The 23,351-nt window shown below is 43.9% G+C and overlaps 2 protein-coding genes across 2 annotated transcripts; one reads left to right on the top strand and one right to left on the bottom strand.

Annotated features, from left to right (window-relative positions):
- Positions 1-1,857: 1,857 nt before the first annotated feature.
- LOC135383082 (DNA-directed RNA polymerase II subunit RPB3-like) lies at positions 1,858-3,616 on the bottom strand. Its single transcript, XM_064612704.1, has one exon. The coding sequence runs from the start codon at positions 3,531-3,533 to the stop codon at positions 2,709-2,711; it is 825 nt and encodes a 274-aa protein (XP_064468774.1). The 5' UTR covers positions 3,534-3,616; the 3' UTR covers positions 1,858-2,708.
- A 599-nt stretch (positions 3,617-4,215) lies between these two features.
- Positions 4,216-22,651, top strand: LOC135385176 (out at first protein-like). The gene is made up of 4 exons (XM_064614360.1): positions 4,216-4,539; positions 6,543-6,677; positions 12,128-12,311; positions 20,290-22,651. The coding sequence occupies exons 1-4, from the start codon at positions 4,339-4,341 to the stop codon at positions 20,565-20,567; spliced, it is 798 nt and encodes a 265-aa protein (XP_064470430.1). The 5' UTR covers positions 4,216-4,338; the 3' UTR covers positions 20,568-22,651.
- The last annotated feature ends 700 nt before the right edge of the window (positions 22,652-23,351 follow it).

Genomic DNA, 23,351 nt, shown 5'->3' with positions numbered 1-23,351 from the left:
AAAGGTCCGTCTTTCAAGCCAGTTCGAGACATGTTATCCGTCGGTCCTTGAGGATCAGGCGCTCCACAAGTTGGATGTTCTCAGGAACTCTGACACTGGGCTCTGACCCGCCCCGGCCGGGATCGTCCTGCACTGATGTATGGCCGTCTCGGAACCGTTTGCACCACTCAAACGCTTTGCTGCGGCTAAGTGTATCGTGGCCATACTGAGCCTGAAGTCTTCTGCGAATTTCAGATGACTTTACGCCTTCATTCACGAGAAACTTCATGCCAATTCGTTGTTCGATGTGCGCGCTCACCTTGATGTCGGCCATCTTGTCCAGCACGTGTCTTCTGTTTTGCACAAACTTTGGACCACCACGTGGTGAACGGGGAGGACTGTCGAAGCGGAACGGTGCCACCTGAACCTGTCGCGTGTGAAAATGACGAAAAAGAAGTAGCACAAGCCATTTGTACACTCAGGAGACAAAGTCCCGGTTTGACTTGAACAACTATTGTTGGTGGTACCACTGGGCAGAAAATCAACATGAACAACGCCAGCCTTGTCCCAGAAAACCGTGGCCATGACCTTACCCGCAGATGGGGTGCTTCGGAACTTCTTGGGAGCTGGCGATCCCGGATGCTTCCACTGTTTTGATGCGCGTTTAGACTCAGGAGTAAAATGGTGCACCCACATTTCATCGCACGTGATGATCCGATCAAGGAACGGCTGCCTTTCAGTGTCAAAACGGTACCTTAGCTCTTGGGAGATTTCCAGTCTTCTCTACAGGTCAAACACGGAGAGCTGCCTCGGGACCCAACGGGCACTAACTTTCCGAAACTGGAGGTGTTCATGAATGATAGTGAACGTTCCCACAGAAAGGTCCGTCTTTCGAGCCAGTTCGAGACATGTTATCCGTCGGTCCTTGAGGATCAGGCGCTCCACAAGTTGGATGTTCTCAGGAACTCTGACACTGGGCTCTGACCCGCCCCGGCCGGGATCGTCCTGCACTGATGTATGGCCGTCTCGGAACCGTTTGCACCACTCAAACGCTTTGCTGCGGCTAAGTGTATCGTGGCCATACTGAGCCTGAAGTCTTCTGCGAATTTCAGTTTACTTTACGCCTTCATTCACGAGAAACTTCATGCCAATTCGTTGTTCGATGTGCGCGCTCACCTTGATGTCGGCCATCTTGTCCAGCACGTGTCTTCTGTTTTGCACAAACTTTGGACCACCACGTGGTGAACGGGGAGGCCTGTCGAAGAGGAACGGCGCCACCTGAACCTGTCGCGTGTGAAAATGACGAAAAAGAAGTAGCACAAGCCATTTGTACACTCAGGAGACAAAGTCCCGGTTTGACTTGAACACCCCTTGTATGTAATAATTTTTTCAAGCTCTCCCATGCTCCTTCAAATCACGACAAAACATCTCAATATAACATGCAGCCAATTATGTACCACTGAATTTGGTTGCTGCCAATCCCTTTCCGATGATTTCATCTTCCACATTTTGCACTGTGAAGCACTAGTGAAGTGGAATGCAAGGCAGAAAGTATTCTTCAAATTGATACTACAAACACTTTCTTCAAAGAAAATATTCAAGTATTCTTCACTTCTCAAATGTCAATTTGAAATGTCAGCTTGCCTTTTTAGCTTTTGTCTGACTGGCCTTTGCCATCCACAAATGTGTTGTCTGCTAACGCTGTCCTTGCAAAACCTTATGTGAGTGTTTTCTTGTTTAAACTACAATGTTGTGCCAAATGTAATTCTGAATACAGTATCTTCACATGCCTCACAGTCAGAATGAACTCTGAACTCATACTCAGTAAGCAATTGTGGACTGTCCCCCGAAGCATGTTTATTGCAGAAAGAAAATGGCTGAAAGAACAGTGGCTCTTTAATGTCACCGTCATAGATGGGGAGTATAATGCGTTACATCTTGGTATTCCATAGATTTTGTAAAAACAAAGGCTGAAATGGTAAAACAATCTAGCAAAACTAACCCAGGATAGCGGAGTCCACTGTTGCTGTATTATAGGAAGTGGCATTTCCTTGTCACTGCCTCGTGGCAATTCATACAACAATGCTACGAAGCTGAATTTTGAGTGCATGTTTTGATGGCACAACACAGGTAGTGCCTCACTACCTATGCTGTGAAGTGTCCTGCCCTTTTGGTACTTGCGCTTAAAAATTAATGAATAGGCAACAAAACTGGCATGCAGTACCACTGCTAGAGTAATGAAATTTCAAAACACGTTTAAATATACACTACTCTCCACAGGTCACAGCACAGTATAAAGGAGCCTTCGCCAGATGATGTCCCGCGAGCTAGGTTGGAAAATAAGGCGAGAGTCAGCTTTTGAGTTCAGAAGTGCAGTGCGGATTAGCTTTTTTGTTAGCTTGCAGAGCTTCTGGTTGCAGGGCGCTTCATGTGGAAGCTTGCTTTGGAAAAGGCTCTGGTAGCAGTTTGTGCTTCAAAAGGGGAAAACTTTCATTCACATTTCAGAGTAGGTGACTATGACGATTTCCATGCAGCAGGTTTGTCGTTTTATTTGCCAACATGCAATCTGCAGTCAGGTCGCATGCACACACCATCATCATAACAAACATATTTCCCTTTCCTTCTTTCTGCATTATTGTAGCACAGTATCGTAGTGCAACGGGAAAGCCTCAGAACTACGTTAAACAAAACGTTGCAGACTTCAATCATTCTTGCAATGCTCTTCTTTCTCAGTTTATCGTAAGAGAGTCACTCTGCAGCTCATGAGTTAACTGTGTTTGGACATCACCGAGCTTATTTTTCAATATATTGAGCCCACTGAGGACGATGGTTTCTGGTTTCAGGGCTCCAGATGACTCCACATTGAAGTAGAATTTATTGGGTTTCCCATCTGCTATGAAGTCTGCTTCCACCTTGTCATCCTCAATTTTAGAGTATTCACTCTTGGGCCATTCTTCTGGTCTTGGGTAAGTTGTGTGCCGAAATGCGTTGTCAGGATCGTATTCAAAAGCAACACCACAAGTTGGGTTCCACTTCGCATGTTCCTTACCAAAGCCCTTCTTCGCATACGCTCTTGCTTTGACTTCTTGACCCTTCCTGAGTTTTACGATGAGAATGTCTTCTGTTTCTCCGTACTCATTCGTGTCGTCCTTATGTCGTGAGGTTACCGGCACCACTCGCTGGTCACTTGTTTTCAAATCTGCTGTGGTGACGTGCCTCGTCTGGTCATCCAAACATTTCACATCGAGCGTGAACTCGACGGAACAGTCTGGGCAGAAGTCGGCACATGTACAATCCCTCGAGTATTGCATTTTATCCACGATCTCGTCACTTGTGAGGGGGATGAGCCCGAGACGATGAGCAATGAATTCGTCGTGAAGGACTGTTGAGTTTGCTTCTAACTGGACCCAGTCGATGGCCAGCGTCGGCACTTCAGCAATAAAGACTCGCCTAAGGCTGTTTGCCACACTTAAATCGGTATCTTCCACGAAGAACTTTACATTCTCGTCTGTTAGCTCGGTGATATGTACAGAAGGTTGATTAGCGTACGGCATTGTGAATTTCCAGAACAAGCAAACCACACAGCAATCACAGTCTTTGTGCTTGAGGAAGTGCGAGCGTGATCGGGAAAAGACGTCATTTCTGGTTCCGGCAATGATGATAGTAATAGGACTTTGGGATTTCGGAAAAATCGAAGCGGCATTTTTGTACACATTTTGTGCGAAAAAATTGTTAGTCCATGCTTTTAAGACAAAAGTTTCAATAATTTGAACACTTGGCCATTTATTTAGTCTATTTACGGAATAAAATCACGCACTCGTGCTTGTGAGTTGCTTCTGATTATTTTGAAGGCTACCATAAAAATCGCGATGCCTTCTGGATTTCTGTGAACGTTGGAGAGAACATATTTGGAGTTCTGGAGCGGCTTTTCTTTTGTTCTTGTTTTAGTGCACGGCAGTGCACGGACTTCTGCTAAACCTGCGGAATACCGAAACCGAAATGAACTGGCTGTTACGCTGTATAACAGTGCTGTAGAAGCTGAGCCCAATGAAAGATAGAAGGACGAAACTCATCACAGTACCAAGTTTCAAGTAAATAATTAAAATTGTTTTTAAAGGAGGAGTGGAAGCCAGTGGTGGTGCCCTTTAATCAACCGAAAGATAGTGGCACATGACAAAACGGATAGACTTGGCTAAACCGGAAATCCGCGGTGCCGCGCCGGATCCACTAACAATCCGTTTCGTTTCTGTTGTTTTCTTTGGATGATGTGAGAGATGTAGGAGTCCAGTTTTGGCTGCCTTCAAATATGGGAACGTTTCTCTCGCTACACTAATACATATTGAGGTTCATATCCCCATTATGGTGAGACTGAACCTCCTGATCCTGCTGTGCCAAGTTGCTTTTCAAATATCTCTCTGTCAGCTGGTTATAAATGTGCGCAATCAAGGAGGAGATGTTCTCCATGAAAATCTCATTGCCAACACCTCCGACGAGACAATACTCCTGGAATTTCGCAAACCAGAAGGAACACATGTTACACAGTTTATCGATTTTAAAATGGTAAGTGCGGCTCCGTTTTTTCTCGTCATCCGCTGAAACCACGGCTGAAACTTTTTCTGCGATGCTCGTAAACGAACTGCTTCTAGTATGTGTACACTCTACACCACGGCAAAGGTTGTATCCCTTTCCATTCTGGTTGCTCGATCGTTTCCGTTTGCGCAACGTTGTGGATATAGGATCGCCAAAAAATGGAGAGTCTAAGTCGTGTAGTGTTGTGATACGAAGCCCCGTTTACGCTGAAACAAAAAACCTATTAATGTCCTTCTCTCAGCCACACTTTTTCGAAACGACACAGTGTCTCACCACAAGCTGTGGTTTGCACTGTCTCTGGTTTGTTCCCGGGTGTTTCTGTTGTTTCCTTCGCGGACTGTTACGCGAGCTTCTTTTTGGAATTGGAAACCTGAGCATGCAACTTGAAACTTCCTTTCGCGGTTTCGTGTCCTACGTCGTAATAAAGCTTAAGGTGTGGCTCTACGATGGGGTGCACACGAAAAAGTGTTTAGCTTGACAACGAAGGAGCTCTCCAGTAGGAATCCAGAACGTCAGGAAATCATGCTACTTCACAATTGAAATTATTGATCGAAATGTTACAGAAGTTTCAGCTGCTTGTCCTCAGCCTTTGTACCATCAACTCAGAGAACAGTTTATGCTGGTCTCATAATTTGAATCAAATCTTCTAGGGGGACAAAAAATACACTTCAGCAAATCCTGCCTCGTCCCAAATCCTCCTGCCTTGTCCCATACCATTACCATCTGCTGAAGCCCGCGTTTCATTTCATATCACTTTGGCAACATTGCAATCTCGAAGAAAAGTAATATGTAATAAGAAGCAGTAGAATCAAACATTCTACTGCTTCTTGCTGTATGTTCTTTTTCTTTCACCAGTACATGAGGAATACAGTGGCACTAGCAAAAAGAAGCGAGAAAGGAAAGGAAATTGTGTCTGAGTATCACATTACACATCTCAGGCACAGTATCGCATCAAACAAGCTGAGGCATGTTAGCAGTAGTCAAGATCCCAAGAGACAGGCTTGGATGCAATTACTTGTTCACATTGGACTTCCTTCTTGCTTTGTGGGTAACCCCTGCCGAGTCATCAGTTTCTGAAGAAGTCTTCTGTGACAGGAACCTATTGTGTTTTGGGACCTGTCACATATTTCTTCTGGCTTTGTCGGGTATTTCTCCAGCTAGTAAATGAGTGTGACAGCCACATTGGTGAACAAAGGAAATTTCCATGTCAAAGAAAGGCTGCTGCGGTTCTTCAGTTAGGAAGACAGAGGTTGCTAGCTAGAGTTTTTAGCAGTGTGTTTGGAGGAACTAAAGCACACTCATCTGCCAACATGTGATAAGAATTTATTTCTTCTTTATTTTCTGTTTCTTGGCTCGTAAAAATGTTCAGAAAACACTTCAGAAAAATGTCTTCTCACTACGAGTTACACTGTGTGTAGCTCTCTGCACGTGGAAATTGCTTTTCCCATATCGTATGTGCAAGTCTAAAAAGAAATTACCATCAGAAAATGCTGCTATCTAACAGTTATGAAGTTTTCTGTGACATCTTCGTTATTTATCTTTAATTTTAGCACATTTTTTTAAAACTGAGATTAGGAAGTGAGACAACTGTAAATAATAGTAGATCACATTAAATCAGGATCACAACTGAGTTGGATGGTTTTAACGCAAAAATGCTGATGGTTGAAATTTCCTGTGCAATTGTGGACATAATTGCCTTGCGTTGTGCTCACATGAAAAGTGTCTTACTTCTGAGTGGTCAAATAACTGCTGGTAATCTGGTGCACTTCCTCATGGAGGCAGCAGGCACTGAGAACTGACCAGTACTGACCTAAATTCCTGAGCAGAATCTAATCAAGTGTATATGTTTTCACAGGTATTTATGAGAAAAATATAGTGAAAGCATCTTCTGCAAAGTGCCAAAGAAAGATTCTAGCAAACTTGTCATTTCAGCAAAAAGAGTCACAAAGATGAATGTGGTCTTTTGTGTGCAGGAAGTTCAAGTGTTCCGAGTGTTGGTTCTTGGAGAGGAGGAGCAGAGTCAAAACCTGTACCAAGTCATGTGCTTTGTGACACGCTTCAACAAAGTAAACTTCATATCGGTCGACGCTATGTCCAAGCTTCGCCAGGTATGAAGAACACTATTGCAAGAGCAAATCCAATCAGTGCAAAACTGTTATGAAAGTCATCTTCGTGTACATAGTACATACGGTTTGGTACCAGACATCTCGGTACACAGACGTTTTGGTATACGTTCATTACACAGGGGTTTCGATGCACGGACATGGTACATAGACATCTGGGTACATGGACATTTTGGTACAGAGACTGTCGTGTAGGGAAATTTTTTGCACGCCAGTTTGTCGCTGTTAGAAGTTCTAGCCTGTGTGATAAATTAACAGACATGTCCAGCCGGCAAAGAGGATGATATGCTTTGGAAATTTCGCTACAATATAAATTCGAGACTGAGTCTTGTGGAATAAACTCGCTGCCATGTGAACACAGGCGGGCGCCACTGATAACAATAAGGGAAAAAAAGGAGGCTCTGGCTATTATATTTTTACATCAGATAGCTTTATTTCATGAATATCAACGTATGCATTTGACACCTACAGTGCAATCAGTATACCTAATGAGTGCAACAAAGCGACATTTAGACAGTAAAAATCCTGAATATCAGTGTGCTACTGTAATAAAGGCACAGCAGTGCGAAAGCACGAATCGCATTGCACGCCATGAAACCCTATACAGTCCTGAATTCTCGCAAACTTCACTTGAGAGCTATAAATGCACAATATGTAGTACATCTCATGCAACAACACACTTCACGTTTCGCACCATATGTGTGCCTTCGAAATGTTAGACAAACCTGGACAAAAATTGCCAGATAATAGCCTGACTAACCTGATAAACTAATCAACACGCCGTTCCGGCATGTGCACCCCGGTATGACTAACGGCCACTAAAATGGGACTTTCATTCTCTAAAACGACTTTGGCAGACTTCCGTAGCTGGTATTTTAATTGGCGATATTGGATCGTGAATCACAGCATTTTATCTTGCGAAGCTGTCAAGCATTTTTTGTTTTTGTTTCGAGATCGGGAATTTTGCAACTGGGAATATCGTGGCCCTCCCTAAACAATATCACAGTTGCCAATGCGTTTCGGATGTCCTGCGCTACTGCTGCCGTTAATTTGAAATTTAAGCCGTGGGGTACCTCAAGCGTCAGACTACAGCAGCAAAAAAATTGCATTTCTATCGTGTTGCCATGTTGTTGCTGCTGTGGTGCTGTTCCTCGCATAATGCTATGGGATCTGCACCTAAGTTATCAGTGAAGAACAGCACATATAAATTAGACTGCAGAATTGTTGCTCTCTTGGCATCATTGCTCCTATTTTGGCATATTTTGTGCTTGGTTTATAACTTGTTTTCATTTTATGATTTATTTATTTAGTTATTTCTCAATACGCCAAGGGTCCTTACGGACATTACATGGGGTAGTGGAGAAGTACATCATACAATTATTCAATGCACACATTGTTATAGATATTCAACACATTGGATTATTAAATACATAATGCACGTTGTGCTTAAGATGGGTGACCTAAGGTAAAATGAGCGTGAATATGTCCGAGGAATGATTTATGGTCATTAATGGTTTGCAAGAGCGATCGGAAGACCATTTCAGTCAGCAGACGTACGACATAAGAATGACTTGGACAGTAGATTAGTATTACAGTTGACGAGCTCTACCTTGTTGGGGTGGTCGAAATGTGGGAAAATGGTATCAGAACGGGACACTGGCGATTGAGCTGTGGGTATGGAGGGAAAAAATCAATGAAAGAGGGACAAGCTCGCCGATGCCTAAGAGGAGTTGGGTCATGTTCACGTTTTAATGAAGTGACTGACGTGAAGGAGGAGAAGCCATTAGCAATGAAACAGGCGGCCCTGTTCTGGATGGACTCTAGTGAGACTGTGAGGTAAGCTTGAAATGAATCCCATATGGCAGAGGCGTATTCTAACTTAGGTCGTACGTACGTCAGATATGTTAGCCGCTTGAGGTGAGGGGGGCTGTTTTGAGTTTACGGCAAGTGAGGCCAAGCGTGTGGTTAGCATTAGCTGAGATGTGCGTTATGTGTGTATTCCATGTAAGGTTCGATGAAAAATGAACGCCAAGGTATTTATAGCTATCGAAAGAAGGGAGTGGGTAGTTATTAATTGAGTACTCAAATACAGGAAGATGAAGAGCATGGTAGCGGGAGAAGAAAACAATATTACATTTATGCGAGTTCAGTGGCATTTCAAAAGTTTCGCACCATTGGTGTATTACTGTAATTCCAGGTCATTTTGCAAGATATGTTGATCAGAGGTGCAGGTTACTTTTCGGTAAATGAAGCTGTCGTCGGCGAATAATCTCACTGTTGAGGAAATGTTAGCAAGTAAGTTGTTAATATAAATCAGAAACAAAAGAGGGCCCAGCACGGAACCTTGGGAAATTATTTTAGGTATACTGTAAAACTTCCCTTATGTCAGACACTCGTGGTGCAACCAAATCCTGTCCTACTTAGAGGGGTGTCCACAAAGGACGCCATGTTGGCATTTGAGAGTTTATTCTAGAGATTCTCAGAATGTGAAGCAGTATCTATGGAAAATATTCTGTCCTTGCAACATTGGGCCGGAAACGGGAATGTTTTTCGATCGGCCATCAAAAAAGAAGTGCAGCACCTTTTCGGTCACGCTCGTTGTCCATCTTCCTGAGGATCCTTTTCCTCTTGCTGTTGGAGTTCTGCTCCAAAGAGCATAAGATTTCATCTCTGCTCGTACTGATTTTGGACACTGTTGACTTGGAAATCTTAAATTCCTCTGCAACTTTCCTGCATGTTGCTCTTCTGTACAGCCTGTGGAGAACTCCTTTCGTCCTCTCGAGCGTCAATTCCACGAGCTTTCACTTTGGCATTGCTGGGAGGTATGCTGAGCGCTCCCACAAGGTCTGCAGCCAGAATGAAAGCACATATCTGACAGGCAACTGTTATTGCGTTTGTAAGCACGCCAGGACGCAACTGGTTCCATGGTGACTCACAATGTCAAACACGTTCAGATACCCCGTGTCCTTTGTAATCCAGACAATATTGTTCACAGGTCAACGGATTAGCCGGTGCGGGCCTTCTAAGCGAAAATTGAGATTAAGTTTGAGAAGCTGACGCTTGGCCTATTGTCCGACTTCGCAAGAAAACGCTGTCCCACTTCGGAGTCGAAGGTGTCCGACATAGAGAATCTCATCCCAATGTATTTTCAATGGAAGCGCACCGGTGCAACAACGTTTCATCTGACTTAGGGAGTTGTCCGACATGAAGGGTTTTACTGTACTAGCAATACAGCTTGAGAGGCCACTGCCAAGCCAGGTTTCACACGGTCAACGACGAGGCAGTTCATAGCATCATCGTAACATTAATCTAACGTCAACATTTGGTAGGTCATAAGCAAGAATGAGCCCCAATATCTTCAGCCCATCATATAACCTACGTGTTTCTTGCAGAAATTATTCAGTAAGCTCATTTGTTCTGTGCAGGTTTTAACCATTGTGTACAAGCTCTACGGACAATACATGCGCGCTGCATCCTGCACATGGCTTGTACTGAGATGCCCGTGTGCCGAGATGTCCATGCACCAGAACATCTGTGTACCGAAACGTTTGTGTACTGAAACGTCTATATCCCCATGCAAATGCCACTCAATCTAGAAAAGCTAAAGGATACACAGCATACACAAGCACACAAAGCTTAAGTTCCACCTCACCTGGTACACACCTTCATATGTGCACATATTCACATGAAATTATTCTAAATGGGTTGGCAAACCCCTTTTCTTTTGCCAGAACTCGGTTGCTGCCATACCTCGGTGAAACTCACTCATGAGCATTTGGAATGCTGAGCAGGGCGTGAGTGGGCAAACAGGAGCTGCAGTGGGTGGTAACGAAAGTTTCAGGACCACGGCGGGTGCTATGTAGATCAACTTGATAAGTGTGTACCACAAACTGGATCCCTCTCCCACCACCATCCTAGCCATTGCCCATTCTCAATATCCTGAGCAGTCAGAATGGTAGCATAAGACCACTGTCAAAGCGCCTGCCACTGCTACATAGAGGAACGTGGTAGTATACTTGTCAAAACTGACACTCATGAGCATGCTCACTCATGCTCCATGTGGCAAACGAGCCTAGCATGAGTGAGCAAATGGAGAAATGAGCAGGAGGTGAATGAGCAAACAAGGAGCTGAGCAGGATATGAGTGAGCAGGAGTCACAAGCGCAGACCTCTGGTCGCTGCAAATGTACAAAGTACATTGAGGAAAGTTGGCTTATCATCTCACAACTGCAGCACATCAACCGTAGCAACTGTGTATAGTTGTGCCCTGAAACATTATAGGGAGCAAATTCTGTGACAGGAATGGCCATGTCTGTATTTTATAAAATTTATTAGGGACATACATATACAGGGTGTTTCACCTAAGGTGATAAAAAATTCTAACTGGCTACGTACTCGCCGGAGGATTGTCGGCAATTACGTTCTGGAAACTTTTGCCACCATTGGGAAGGCTTTGGACAATTTTTAATTGCGGGAAATTTATTTTTTTCAATTGAAGTTTGAAAATTGTCAAGCGAACCTCACTTTTTTTTACAGAAATATGAAGTCTTCCACGGATAACCACAGACCCAACCAAAACTATGCACAGTATCTTAACAGAAATAGTCTAAAAAAAATTAGGAAAAATTAGACTTTAGCCCCGCCTGCTCAGTTGTCACAAAGAAAAGCACAAGGTATTTGCGGGGAGAGGAGGAAGTGTTCCTGCCTCTTGTTTTACCTTTCTTTTCCCCGGTTTGACCTTGATGCTGGTGACAACCGTCTTATCACAAAGATGGCAAGACAAATGAAGGTGGAGACACTTTCTGGTCTAGACGCAGATTTTGCGCGCACTTCTCTGCGAAATCATGCAGGCGGGGCTAAAGCGTAATTTTTACTAATTTTTTTAGATTGTTTCTGTTGCGATACTGTGCATAGTTTTGGCTGGGTCTGTGGTTATCCGTGGAGGACTTCATATTTCTATAAAAAAAAGTGAGGTTCGCTCGGCCATTTTCAAAGTTCAATTGAAAAAAATAAATTTCCCGCCATTAAAAATTGTCCAAAGCCTTCCTCAATGGTGGCAAAAGTTTCCAGAAGGTAATTGCCTAAAGTCCGATAATCCTCCGGCAAGTACGTAGCCAGTTAGAACTTTTTATCACCTTAGGTGAAACACCCTGTATACTCTTTGTAGCTGTGACCTGTATTGTACTGGGTTTGCATACCACTCTGTATCAGGTGGTGCAATTATAGTGCGCTTGGAGAGCTCTTAAACCACACTAAAAAGGCTCCGGCAAAGAAAATTGCCTCATTTCAACAGCCAAACGTACCATTACCAAGGAAGTCAATATGACAGCCTAACTTGGGTTAACATGCAGAGCATGTTTCTCTATGTGCACATATACTTCAGCTGAAACCAATGTCTCTACAAAATGTTTTGCTGATCTAAGTTAAACGTTTCAGAGGAATCCAACGGCAATCCGCCAACCTGAAGAGGACCGGGGCCGTGAGTTGCTCAGCATGGACCTTGGCGTTGACCTGACAAAGTCTTCCATTATATCTCCACACCTGCCTGCCTTCTGCCAGGAAGCAGCCGATGCCACCTATGCCAGGGAGGTTGACCTGCGAGGCTGGGCCACCACAAAGGGTAATGTAACCCCCTTTCTACATGGAAATTGCTGGATTACCTAATTTTGCATCAATAAGTTGCAAAATTAAAAACACTGAAGTAGTGCCAATTAACTTGGTATTGATTCGGTTTGATATCTCATGGGTAACAGAGACCCATCGACCTTTACCTCATTGCTAGTGGGAAACCCGACATTCACAAACTACAAACTGAGTTGGTTTAAGCAAAACCCTCAGGTCAGGAGCCATTGACATTTTGAACAGATATTGATCTCCTGTTGGGTAAGAGTACAGTAAACATACGGTATAAGAACAGTCCTTGTTCAGAATATCTGCTGCCTCCCTGAGGCTTTTGTTTCAAAATCTCTTCACGATGGACACGGATCAGTGACATTCGATTCATTACTGTGAGTAATTTGGTTGTACACATTATGAGGGAAAAAATATACGTCTGATATTTTAATAATGAGAGCATGGTTTTACAGTACTGTACTGGAACAGAAATTACACCCACACCGAACTGACTTATGGCTTTAAATAGTGCTCTCTGTTCAATCCAGTTCACATGTGAGGTGGAGCAGAACAATACCCTACCGTTCCTAGATGTAACCATACACTAAAATAGCTGGGGGCATATAGGAACAAATGTTTATCACAAACCCTGCAACACAGGCAACGTCTTGAGTTCTAATTTGCACAACACCGTTGAGGATAAGCAAACCGTGCTAAGAGCCCTGCTGTATGCAATTATTTCTCAATCACTAATCTCAATCTCAAACTTTATTTGGTGCGCCCATGAACAGCAGTATGCTTTAATAATGGTGCACAAAAGAACTGACACAACTGGCAATTAAACAAGGGGGAAACTGATGTTCTGAGGCTGGAACAACATAGAAGGGACAGATACAAACAAAGCCTCAAATTGCCTAAGAAATCAACGATGAAAGATGAAAGTCACTGAAAAGGTTAGCCAGCTGTAGGGATCGAACCCACATCTTCTGGATTACCGGTCCAGGGCTCTACCAATTGAGCTAAGCTAACACGCCTCTCCAGCGACTTTCGGGGTGCGTCATCTGAAGGGACGACAAACCAGCCACTCACTCTCACTCACCCTCCTTTCACTCTTACATTTTTTGCTCACTCGTACACACATTCATACGACGGAAATCGACGCAAGAATGCGTCGATTTCGGCAGGCCGTTGACGTACAGACTGGGTAGTGTTCCTATTGACTGGTTTATGTTTCGTGGTGTCGATTGAACGTGCCATGACTCAATGAGCTGTCGCTGCCTCAAGTTTGTCTCAAGCTCTGTGATATTTGCATTCCCAAAATCGATGACATGGTCCGTTCACCTGACAGTGTTCAGCTAAAGTGCTTCGCTCCTTGTCACACTTCCTCACGTCGTTTTTGTGTTGTTGTAATCTTTGCGGAAAGTTTTAGTTTCCCTGATGTAGCGACGTCTCATAAACACCATGGCACAGCTCCAGACGACTGTGAACAACATGTTGGCGGACATTTTCAAGAACTACCCAGAATCCAGGACCCTATATCTTCGATTCAGTTGCAGGAATGCCAGCGCTCCAGGATTTTATGGGTTTTCCCAAATTACACAGGCCGGGTATTCCCCTCCGACCCATCGTGGATTTCAGATCATTCCCATTGCGAGCCGTGTCCTTCTATCTGCACTAAATGCTCGCCCCACTTACTGGAGAAATTCCCATATTTGTGCGAAACTCCAGCCACTTTGTGGAGCTCGTGTCACCCCTTACTGTCACCCCCAGACGAATGTCTTGTCTCTTTTAACGTTGTGTCTCTATGCAGTAATGTGCCGGTACTTGTGACGGTTTCGATGACCAATGTCATCAATGTGCTCGACTATTTTCTGTATGGCCAGAATGGTCAAGGCCCTGATGGTTTAAGTCGTCAGATATGTCGGCAAAACATCTGGTGATGGAGGAGGAATTTGGGATCGCAAATAAATATTGTTCTTTAACTTTTTTGCCAGTGATAATGTTGTATTTCTCATCAAAAAATACAACTTCCCAATTTCCAGTCTGTGAGAGTCACTTGAGTCACTGTACACCAAAAAGAAAATAGGCGTGAAGAGCATCCCCACGAAGCTTCTCTGCAACTAAGTCACCTTTTTATTTTGCACATGGACGATCCTAACACAGGTAGAGTACACTCAAACATACAGACAGTGATACACTGTATAAACACTGAACACCTATACTGCAATGCAAGCATTATTACTACCACCAGCGGCATGGCCGAGTGGGCTAAGGCGTCCGCTCGTTGGTGTTAGCCAAGGTCGTGCTGAAGACTGGGAGGTGGTGGGTTCGAATCCTACCGCTGGCTGTGCTGTCTGAGGTTTTCCCAGGGTTTCCCGAAGACTTTCCAGACGAATGTCGGCACAGTTCCCCCCGAAGTCGGCCCAGGACGCATACCAACCCCCCCTGTCCTCCACTCCTTCCTGCTGTCCTTTCTCCATCTCTCCACGTCTGTACGGCGCTCATAGCCACAGTTGCTTCGCGGCGCTAACACGCAATAAAAAAAAAGCATTATTACTGTGTGAACTCTTGTAGCTATGACTCCTTTTCTGGGCACGTCGCAGCATATTGAGGTGCATTTTTGCTACAAAATGTAGCCAAGTGTTTGAGACATTACACACGACCCATTATCCAAAGCCTGATTCCTTTGTTACCATGCGGCATTTCCTGTCTCTCTGGTGTTCTCATCCTTACCATGTTGCCATGGCACGAAACACCTATGTGTACTTTAAAAAAAAAAAGTGGGGGCCAAAGAACTAAAATAAGCAAAGATTTTATTTCCCAGAATGAATGCACTATGTTTTAACTCTCTTTGCCCAAAATATCAACAATTTATGATGGGACTTTCTTTAGCAAAATATCCCTAAAATCCAGTCTTTCGTACCCCACGTACACTTTCTGGGCTGGTGGGGAGAAATGGTTACAGATAACAGAATATGTTTGGCATCAAACTAAATAAGAAGAAATGGTATTTCTTTTGCAACAAATTGCATTCAAGTCAGAGCACTGACAGGCGCATAATATTGCTGCAAAGTGTCATTAAAAACATGATGTAGCATTTTTGTGAATTTTTTCCTGTGATACTTTACATTATTCAAAATATTTGATTGATTAGAGATCAGGCGTAGCATATCTTCTGTATCAAGAAAAACTTTCGCTTAGAGCAGAAAGCCAGTTCCAACGTAGCAAAGAAATAAGCCGGTGATGCAGGAACGGTTCAGTCAAAGCTGGCTTGGCCGACAATGGGATATTTGATTGTGCTGGGGTTTGGGCTGTTTTGCTTCTATCTGCGTGCTAAATAAAATACTTTTTTTTCCCCAAAAAATTAAAGATGGAGGCCGACGGCTGGTTGTTGTTTTGAAATGAAACTGCCCACTACTACAAAGACCTTTGAGAACGGCGACAAAACAGAAATTGGTCTGTAGTTACTCATGACACAGGTATCACCCGACATGTACACAGGAACACTAATGGACGTTTTCCATAAGGCTGGGAAAGTACATGTTTCAAAAAGGTTGTGATAATATTGGTTAATATAGGCACAAGCACTACGGGCATGGTTTTTCTGCAGCAGAAAATCTCCCATTCTGTGGCAAGGAATCAGAAATTCTGCAATTTTCCGCAGCCAGTGCTTGCACGTCTAGGCTGACAGAGATATACGAAGACAAAAATCTTTATTCACTTGCATGACATAGAAGTAAAGTGTCTGCAAAACCAAAATACAGTTGTAGCTAAGCATCACATGGAACTTTCTGCTGTTTTAACAGTAGCATAACACAGTTAACACAGTAATGACAGAAAAAATTGGGCATTTTCATATACTGTAAAAGTGATTTTTTTCGTGCGGAATGATTTATCGCGAGCGCCAAAAATTTGTGAATTCAAGTACCCACGAAGTAGATACACTGACATCACCGAGAAATATGAGCTTGCATTTTTCGCGAATATAAGTTCACACGTCAACAATGCCCTCCACCAAAATGCGAAAATATGTTCTACGTGGAATCAACGACTTTTACAGTAATTCTTGAGTACCATTCTTACCTTTGTGGGTAGAAGTCCAGCGAACCGGAAAGGGAGTGTGAAGGGAAGTGCCTCAGGCAGCTCTCGTCCTGACGCACTTCCCTTCATACTAACCTTTGCACTCTTGTTTCCCCAAGGGGGGACATTTAGTCATTGCACGCTTTACCGTGAGGAATGCACTCGACAGGATATCGCTGACAGGAGCGAATCAGAAGTAGTAAAGACAGGATGGATACGAGTTCAACGTGTGTTGCCAACATGAGACGTGTGGTACACGTTTGTTTTCCTCGCAGTTAGGCGGTGTGGGAAAGGCCATTATGAGCCGTAGATACGGTAATGGACAAAAGTTTACGGAACATGCTCCGACACACTTCTTCCTCGGGGTGACACACTAGCGGCGAATGGGACCATATGGACACGGTCCTTTGATACTCTTTCCGGTCACAAAGCTCCGCCGGAAAGTTAGCCTAGGGACCGGAGCTAATGTGCGGCGGCGCGCATAAGCAGTAGGGCCCACGATCGCATATGCCGCACTATAGCCGTACGTAAGCTGAGCTTGCCGTTTTGGGCACAACAAACCAAATAAGGCTGTACAGCATATTTGAATTTTGTTTTATTTACAGGTACATGGGTTTGCATAATATACAGCTCTCAATATACAGCTCGCTGAGCAGTATAATCGTCTGCGATGGGACGCAGGAGGAAAACTTTCAGCGAGCAATGGCTTTCACATACGGATGCCGCATCACGCACGAACGGGACTAACCGCAAATTCTTTGTTACTTAAAGACACTGCATGAGGCAGTTATCGCCTTGGTACGTTTTGCAGTACATGTGTTTTGCTCGCGTTTGAGTGTCAGAAAAAACGAATACTCCACCTGCGCGACAGCAATGCACCCAAGCACCATTTATTGCCGAGTTACTATTTTAGGTATAGCAGAATCGTACAATGTTGTTATTGCAGGGTAGTTCCCACACCATGGATGTTTTAATTAACTCCATTTTATGATATACAATTTATGATTCACGAAACAACAGTGATCAGTAAAGCGCAGATTTTCATGCAAACGCTTTTTTTTCTCTCTCGATATGGTTTCGTATCTGGACGATGAAAAAACACCTCTGGTCTTCATTTGGGAGGGATCAGAAGGGTTCTATGGTGCATATAAATGCATGTTTTGCATGTTGTGGCATATATCGCATGAAAGTGCATGAAAAGTGCGTATTTGGCCATATTTTCAGGTGCGAGAGCTTACTTCTTTTTTCATTGACGGTTTTACTGGTTTCGGGATGTCTTTGGGTCGTCTTTCACAAAAAAAATTGGCAGAAATTAAATAGTTTCCATGTTTCGGTGAGGTGAGGTGCGGTGTTGAGCCCGTACCCTGACTAACTCCATCGTTCACGGTCCATCGTCAGTGGTGAATCTTTTCTGCCACCCGCCCCAGGACGTGATCAGGGTGTAGCCAGGTTAAGCTTCATATTCTTCTCATGGGAAAAGAAGTGCAGCCAACATCTCCCAACATAAAATAAATAAATAAATAAATAAATAAATGAAGCATTGCAGCTGTTTTCTGGACTTCTTTTGCTCAATGGCATTGGTCGGCAACTCGAAAAACGACACCTTTTCACCAGAATTATCGTATCCCGAGCGCCACAACACGTCTGCGGCATGCTGAGATTCGCAGCCAAAATCTACTCGCAGTACAAGGATGCACGTGAATTTCAGAAAGAAGCGTCTACACTGGTCAAAACACAGGCAGAAGAAGAAGCGCAGTCCCGTATCAGCCAGCGTTTTCTCCCCGAGTACAGGCGTGCGTGGCTCCGTGCAGTGGTGGTTCGCCCTAGGCATACCTGACCTATTGTTCTCCGGCGCAGTTTCGTGACCAGATAGAGTATTAAAGGACCCTAATATGGACTTACAGACATGGTGCCTAGGTAACCCAGACACCTGTTTGCATGTCCGTACGATACCATTCGCTGCTAGTGTGTCAATGTGGATGTAATGCGCCGGAGCGTGTTTCGTAAACTTTTGTCCAGCACTGTACATTCATCTGCATCACCAAAGCTGTGTTCCTCAGTCGAGGTTCGAAGTTCCGTGAAATTCCTTATTTAACCCCTGATTCCGCGATACATCCTAAATTCAGCGACTTTTTCCGGATTTGCAGAAAAGTAAGGTCTTCAACAAGCACTAATGAAATGGGTTTGTCATTGACACTTTATTGAAAGTAGGAAATGCGTGATGAGGGGCAGCAGAGGGAAACTAGCTTGAGTCAGGATATCATAACCATTCCCTTTGTGAGAGGCTGGCCTATGTCAAAGAACCATGGCCCCTTCCCAAAGTGTACGGGGACGTCCTTAACGGGGATATTACTGGTCGTCGTGCTCTTAATTCTTGTCACTTTTGTATACACTGATGATGCCTTCAGTATGAGAGATGAAACACCTGATGTCTGTGAAACTGTTGTTGCTGTTACAGTGAGTAGATGTGGCTTTTCTGTCTCTGTAATGAAGAGGTTTTCAAACTTTGTGAGTCCAAGCAACCCGCATACATTTGTTGGCATAGGAAGGAACCCCCTTCCACCAGGCGAAGTAGGTTCTGCACACATTTATACAACTGTTCGCTAAAAGTTCGCTACAAACAACATATTGTGGGTTCTTTTATAAAGCAACGTATTCTTCACAGTATATACAGTAAGAGCCGCACATCGCTTCCTCATCGCAGCTGTGTACATCATGATGCACGTATGAACATCTGTTGCATGGTTACGGTAATCCACATTCCGTAACACCGGATAACCGGCTGCTGAACTCTATGGTAACCTTTTTTTTTTACCAAACTTGGAAATGGTTTTTACCAAATATCTTGGACCGACCAGCCCACACCATCGTGCCTTTCGTCGTGGGTCGTGGCTTTCTGAACATTTTTTATATTGCAGATGACCCTCATTGCGGTGTCCGTGAGGCTCAGTTTGAAAAGATTGGCGAGAGATCATTTGGTCGTAGGGGCCAAAGGACTGATACGCAGAATGCATTTTCTAGTTTCATTATGTCATCATTGTAGAATTACTGTACACTGTTGCTATGTTACATGTTAGACATGACATTACATTAGCAGTAAACGTAATCATTATTGCAGTCATGTCATCGACTCAGCTCTGATGGGTGTCGGCATCCATTGTGACGTCTTTTCTTGCACTTCTTACACACATCAGTAGCTGAAACCAGAAATATGTGACATAGGGCTTGCACCGGAATTGTTCACATTGTCGCTTGCTTCCTTCAAGTGGTGCTTCTCGAAGGGCACAAAAACACTTCTGCCTTACTGATTATCCTATGCACAGCAGCCAGTCCGTAGTTCCGTGGTGAAGCATCTGACTCGAAAACGCAAAGACTCTGGTTCAGTTTGGGCTCGGTACATAAAGGATTATCAGTGTTCTCACTTTTTTCTAAGCAAGTGAGAAGGGAACACAGAGAAGCAGTACAAATATTAGTTACCAGTATATTGAATAATAAATAACGATTAATCAATTAATACAGTACGCCACCGCTCACCATCTTCAAGTAGGTCTCCTCCAAGTGTGCAAACACATTTGAGACCTACTGAATGTCGTATGTGCAGGCTATTCATAGCTCTGTGGTGTTTGATTTGAAAGCTACAAAACTCTGGTATGAGCCCACCTCAGTACATGGAGATTTTTTACACTGAACTGGGAGGATTCCTCGAATTCTGGATAGGCCACCGGCAAAAAATCACAAGTTAATGCTTTCGTGAATATGTGCTCTGCAGTGAAGACATTTCCACGTAAAATATGACTGTCATTTTCTACATGAGCAGTGCACCCTTTCTGCATCAGTCTAATTTGTACCATTATTTGCCAGAGATCTAACCATCGGTTTGTATTGACGGTCCCATTCCTTTGCAGCATCCAGCAAAGACTTGGTGGACCTGACAGCAGCTGTGCACCACCTTCCCAGTGACCCATCCTTGGTGCACTGTAATGCCAGCAGCAACTGGTGGCAGCCCTGCCAGTGCCACTTGGAAGTGTGCGTGGGCTGGTACCCCTGTGGCCTCAAGTACTGCCGCGGCAAGGACGCCACCTCCGGGCGACCCACGAGCTTCCGCTGCGGGATCAAATCCTGCCGAAAGTGCCGTGACTTTGAGTACTATGTCAGGGAGAAGCGGCAGTGTCTCTGGGATTAGCAGCCGTGGGTCACGCTCACATGTAGCTAGAGAGTCGGGCGGAAGCAAACGTGCCTACAGTTTACGTTGAAAGTGTTTTAAATGTTGTCACACACACGATGTACAAAACAAACTAACAAGGTGGCATTTATTTAATGCTTGCCTCGCCTTAATGTCAAATGTCACTGCGGAAAGGTTTATAATTCTGAGAGGGGCAGCTTCCAGAATGCATGTGAGCTGTTTTGCATGTGGTGAGCGCTGATAGTGTGTGAAGCTGTACTTTAGCCAGTAGGGGGCTTAAAGGGGGTTCTGCAGAGTCCAAAAAACACTGCTACTGTTGCGCGCATCACTGCTACTGTTGTAGTCTCCGGGGAACGACTCTGCAAAGTTTTGTCACATTTAGTGGACGTGAGCGTATTTTAAAACTATTCCCAATTATGCAAAACTCGCTGGCTCTCCACTGTAGGCAACCTGTTCTGTGACGTAATTGCTCATTTCCGAATGAACGGAAGCAGTCGTCTTCGCATTGGCCACATCCGGCTATTTGGCTCCGTTGTGACTGTGCGGCATTCTCCTGCGAAATGGCCTTGCAGTCTGGCTGACGTTGACTGAAACTGGCTACCCCACTCCGGAAGGGCGCACGCCAGGTGACCTGCATTGAGGAATGACGTCACGATAGCAACGAAAATTGTGTTTCTTTTGTGTCGGCAAAACTGAAACTGAAACATAGTTAATTGCCATGTCCAGAAGCAACCAATATTGGTGGGCTGTGAGTATGAATATATGAGTCCATACAAACATTATAGACCCAACATGAGAAAAGTTTCAGTCTCTCTGTGCAGAACCCTTTAAAGCCACGTGGAGGTTGCTTTTCTAGCTTCACGGTCCGGCTCAACTTTTTAGGTCTTTTTGGCTGATCTGTTTTTACTGTCTTCAGTTTTGTGTTTCAATAGCACTGAAATTTGCTATGATTCCTGAGACAACGTAATTTCATCGTATGCATAGCAGCTTGCACCTTCTTCTGCTCTACTGTGCTCTATACAATCTGGAATAATCACATTTTTCATCTACATCAGTACCGTTTGACGAAAGTAGTATAATATGCATCTCGTCTATTCTAGTGTACCAGTAACAAAATGTTTTAATTCCTATTTCTCAAGAATCTCTGGCAATGTTGTTGAATATCTACTCTCAAAAAGAAACATGCAAAAATTGGAAAACAGTACAAGTACAATACTGCTACAGTAAGAGTAGAAATTGATGATAACAGTACGTTTCAGAATGAAATCACATTCCATGGCAGAAAAATTCAACACCACATTTGTACAATTTCTTTTCTTTTTTGTCTGTTGGTCACTTGTGGCCTCTAATCTGACAAAGTTTGCCTTTTTTATATTTTTACTCAACACTAATGTGATTCACTGCATTTGGAACACTGGATGGGCCTTTCTTCAGGCCTTATCAGCAGAAGCATTTAACGTGAATCTCACAATTTATGTAAGAATGCCGACACACAGGCAGTATTAACGTACCCAGTCTGCAAGATGCCTTTTTGTATGCAGTATTTGCATCGAGCGCACAGTACGTATTGTGCATGAAGATACATATCACATGTTACCTCGGTTTTGTTCTATAATAGAGTCATGTTCTAATGATTCGTTAGTCAAGGGATTCCAACTTCATGCAAGGCACTGGTCACCGAGTGTGTGTACAAGCGCTATACATGGTCAACACTGGTCTTTGTGTGCACTGAGTTGTTCCAACATTTTTATGAAGTCTACCGTAAGATAGCAATGGTCCAAAAAAATAACAATGTATAGTTTATGCAAGTAAATATTGCGATTGCTTCATGGAAGGCAACTTCACGGAATGTGGGACATGCTTGCTTCCTGCCCCACTCCCCTTTAAAGATACTTTGCTGCTGTCATGGCCTCCATGCTATGCTCCCACTTTTGCTACAGAGAGCTACTTACTTTTTAATATGAGGGAACAAAGATAAGGTTACAATTGTTCCAACTGTTTCATAATTTAGTATGGAAACATGAAAATGAATTGTTACTCTACACGTATATACAAAATAAAGTTTGTTTTATTAAGCCACCAAATGATTGTGTGGATGTCATGAATACCATGAAGCAGGGGTTCTCAAACCTCAGGAGGTCAAGAACCCCCTGCTCGTTTTTCGGCATAGTGATGAACCTCCCCCCTTCCTCAAACCTGTGACATGCCCACACAGGGTAACATGCTAAAAATTACTTTATGGAACAACGAACAAAATCGATGGTTCTGCACACATTCACACAACACTTCACTGAAACCTCACTGAAAACAGCACATTGTAAGTTATTTTCATGAAACATGAATCCATACCTAGGGGGGTTGCAACAGGTCAGCCCAGGTTATCCCAGATCAACGTAAAAAAGTTATTTGCACAAATGGGAACCTGCATTGAAAGTTTCACAAGGAGAAGGGTAATAGAAGTGGAAAAAATGGGGACCACGAATACCGAAACTCATGTGACTCTGACATCACAGCCCTCGCCGCCGCCAGTGATGCAGCGCACGAGAAGTCACAGGTGCTTACCGCTACCAATGGCAATGGACGCAACTCTGAGCTCTCTCACATCTGCGCTTTGCTCGGGAGTGCGTTCGAGGGCTTGTGTCTCGTTAAATACGACACGTACAAGAAGAACTCTTTTTTCCTAAGTGTTCTGGCACGCAGTACAATGCGTCCATGATGTAATGAACCACATCTATGAAAGTGTCCCAACCCCTTTAATGTCCTCTTTGCTGTATAAACAGTAAT

The sequence above is a fragment of the Ornithodoros turicata genome, chromosome 2, assembly GCF_037126465.1.
Source record: "Ornithodoros turicata isolate Travis chromosome 2, ASM3712646v1, whole genome shotgun sequence".
Classification (NCBI taxonomy): Eukaryota; Metazoa; Arthropoda; class Arachnida; order Ixodida; family Argasidae; genus Ornithodoros; species Ornithodoros turicata.
Note: the sequence above shows the minus strand (reverse complement) of the source record. Positions and strands in the feature narration are given on the sequence as shown.

Coding starts and splice junctions, on each gene's coding strand:
- LOC135385176 (XM_064614360.1), top strand. CDS start 4,339: ATGGTGAGACTGAACCTCCTGATCCTGCTGTGCCAAGTTGCTTTTCAA. Junction 4,540..6,542: donor AGTTTATCGATTTTAAAATG/GTAAGTGCGGCT, acceptor TTTTGTGTGCAG/GAAGTTCAAGTGTTCCGAGT. Junction 6,678..12,127: donor CTATGTCCAAGCTTCGCCAG/GTATGAAGAACA, acceptor TAAACGTTTCAG/AGGAATCCAACGGCAATCCG.
- LOC135383082 (XM_064612704.1), bottom strand. CDS start 3,533: ATGCCGTACGCTAATCAACCTTCTGTACATATCACCGAGCTAACAGAC.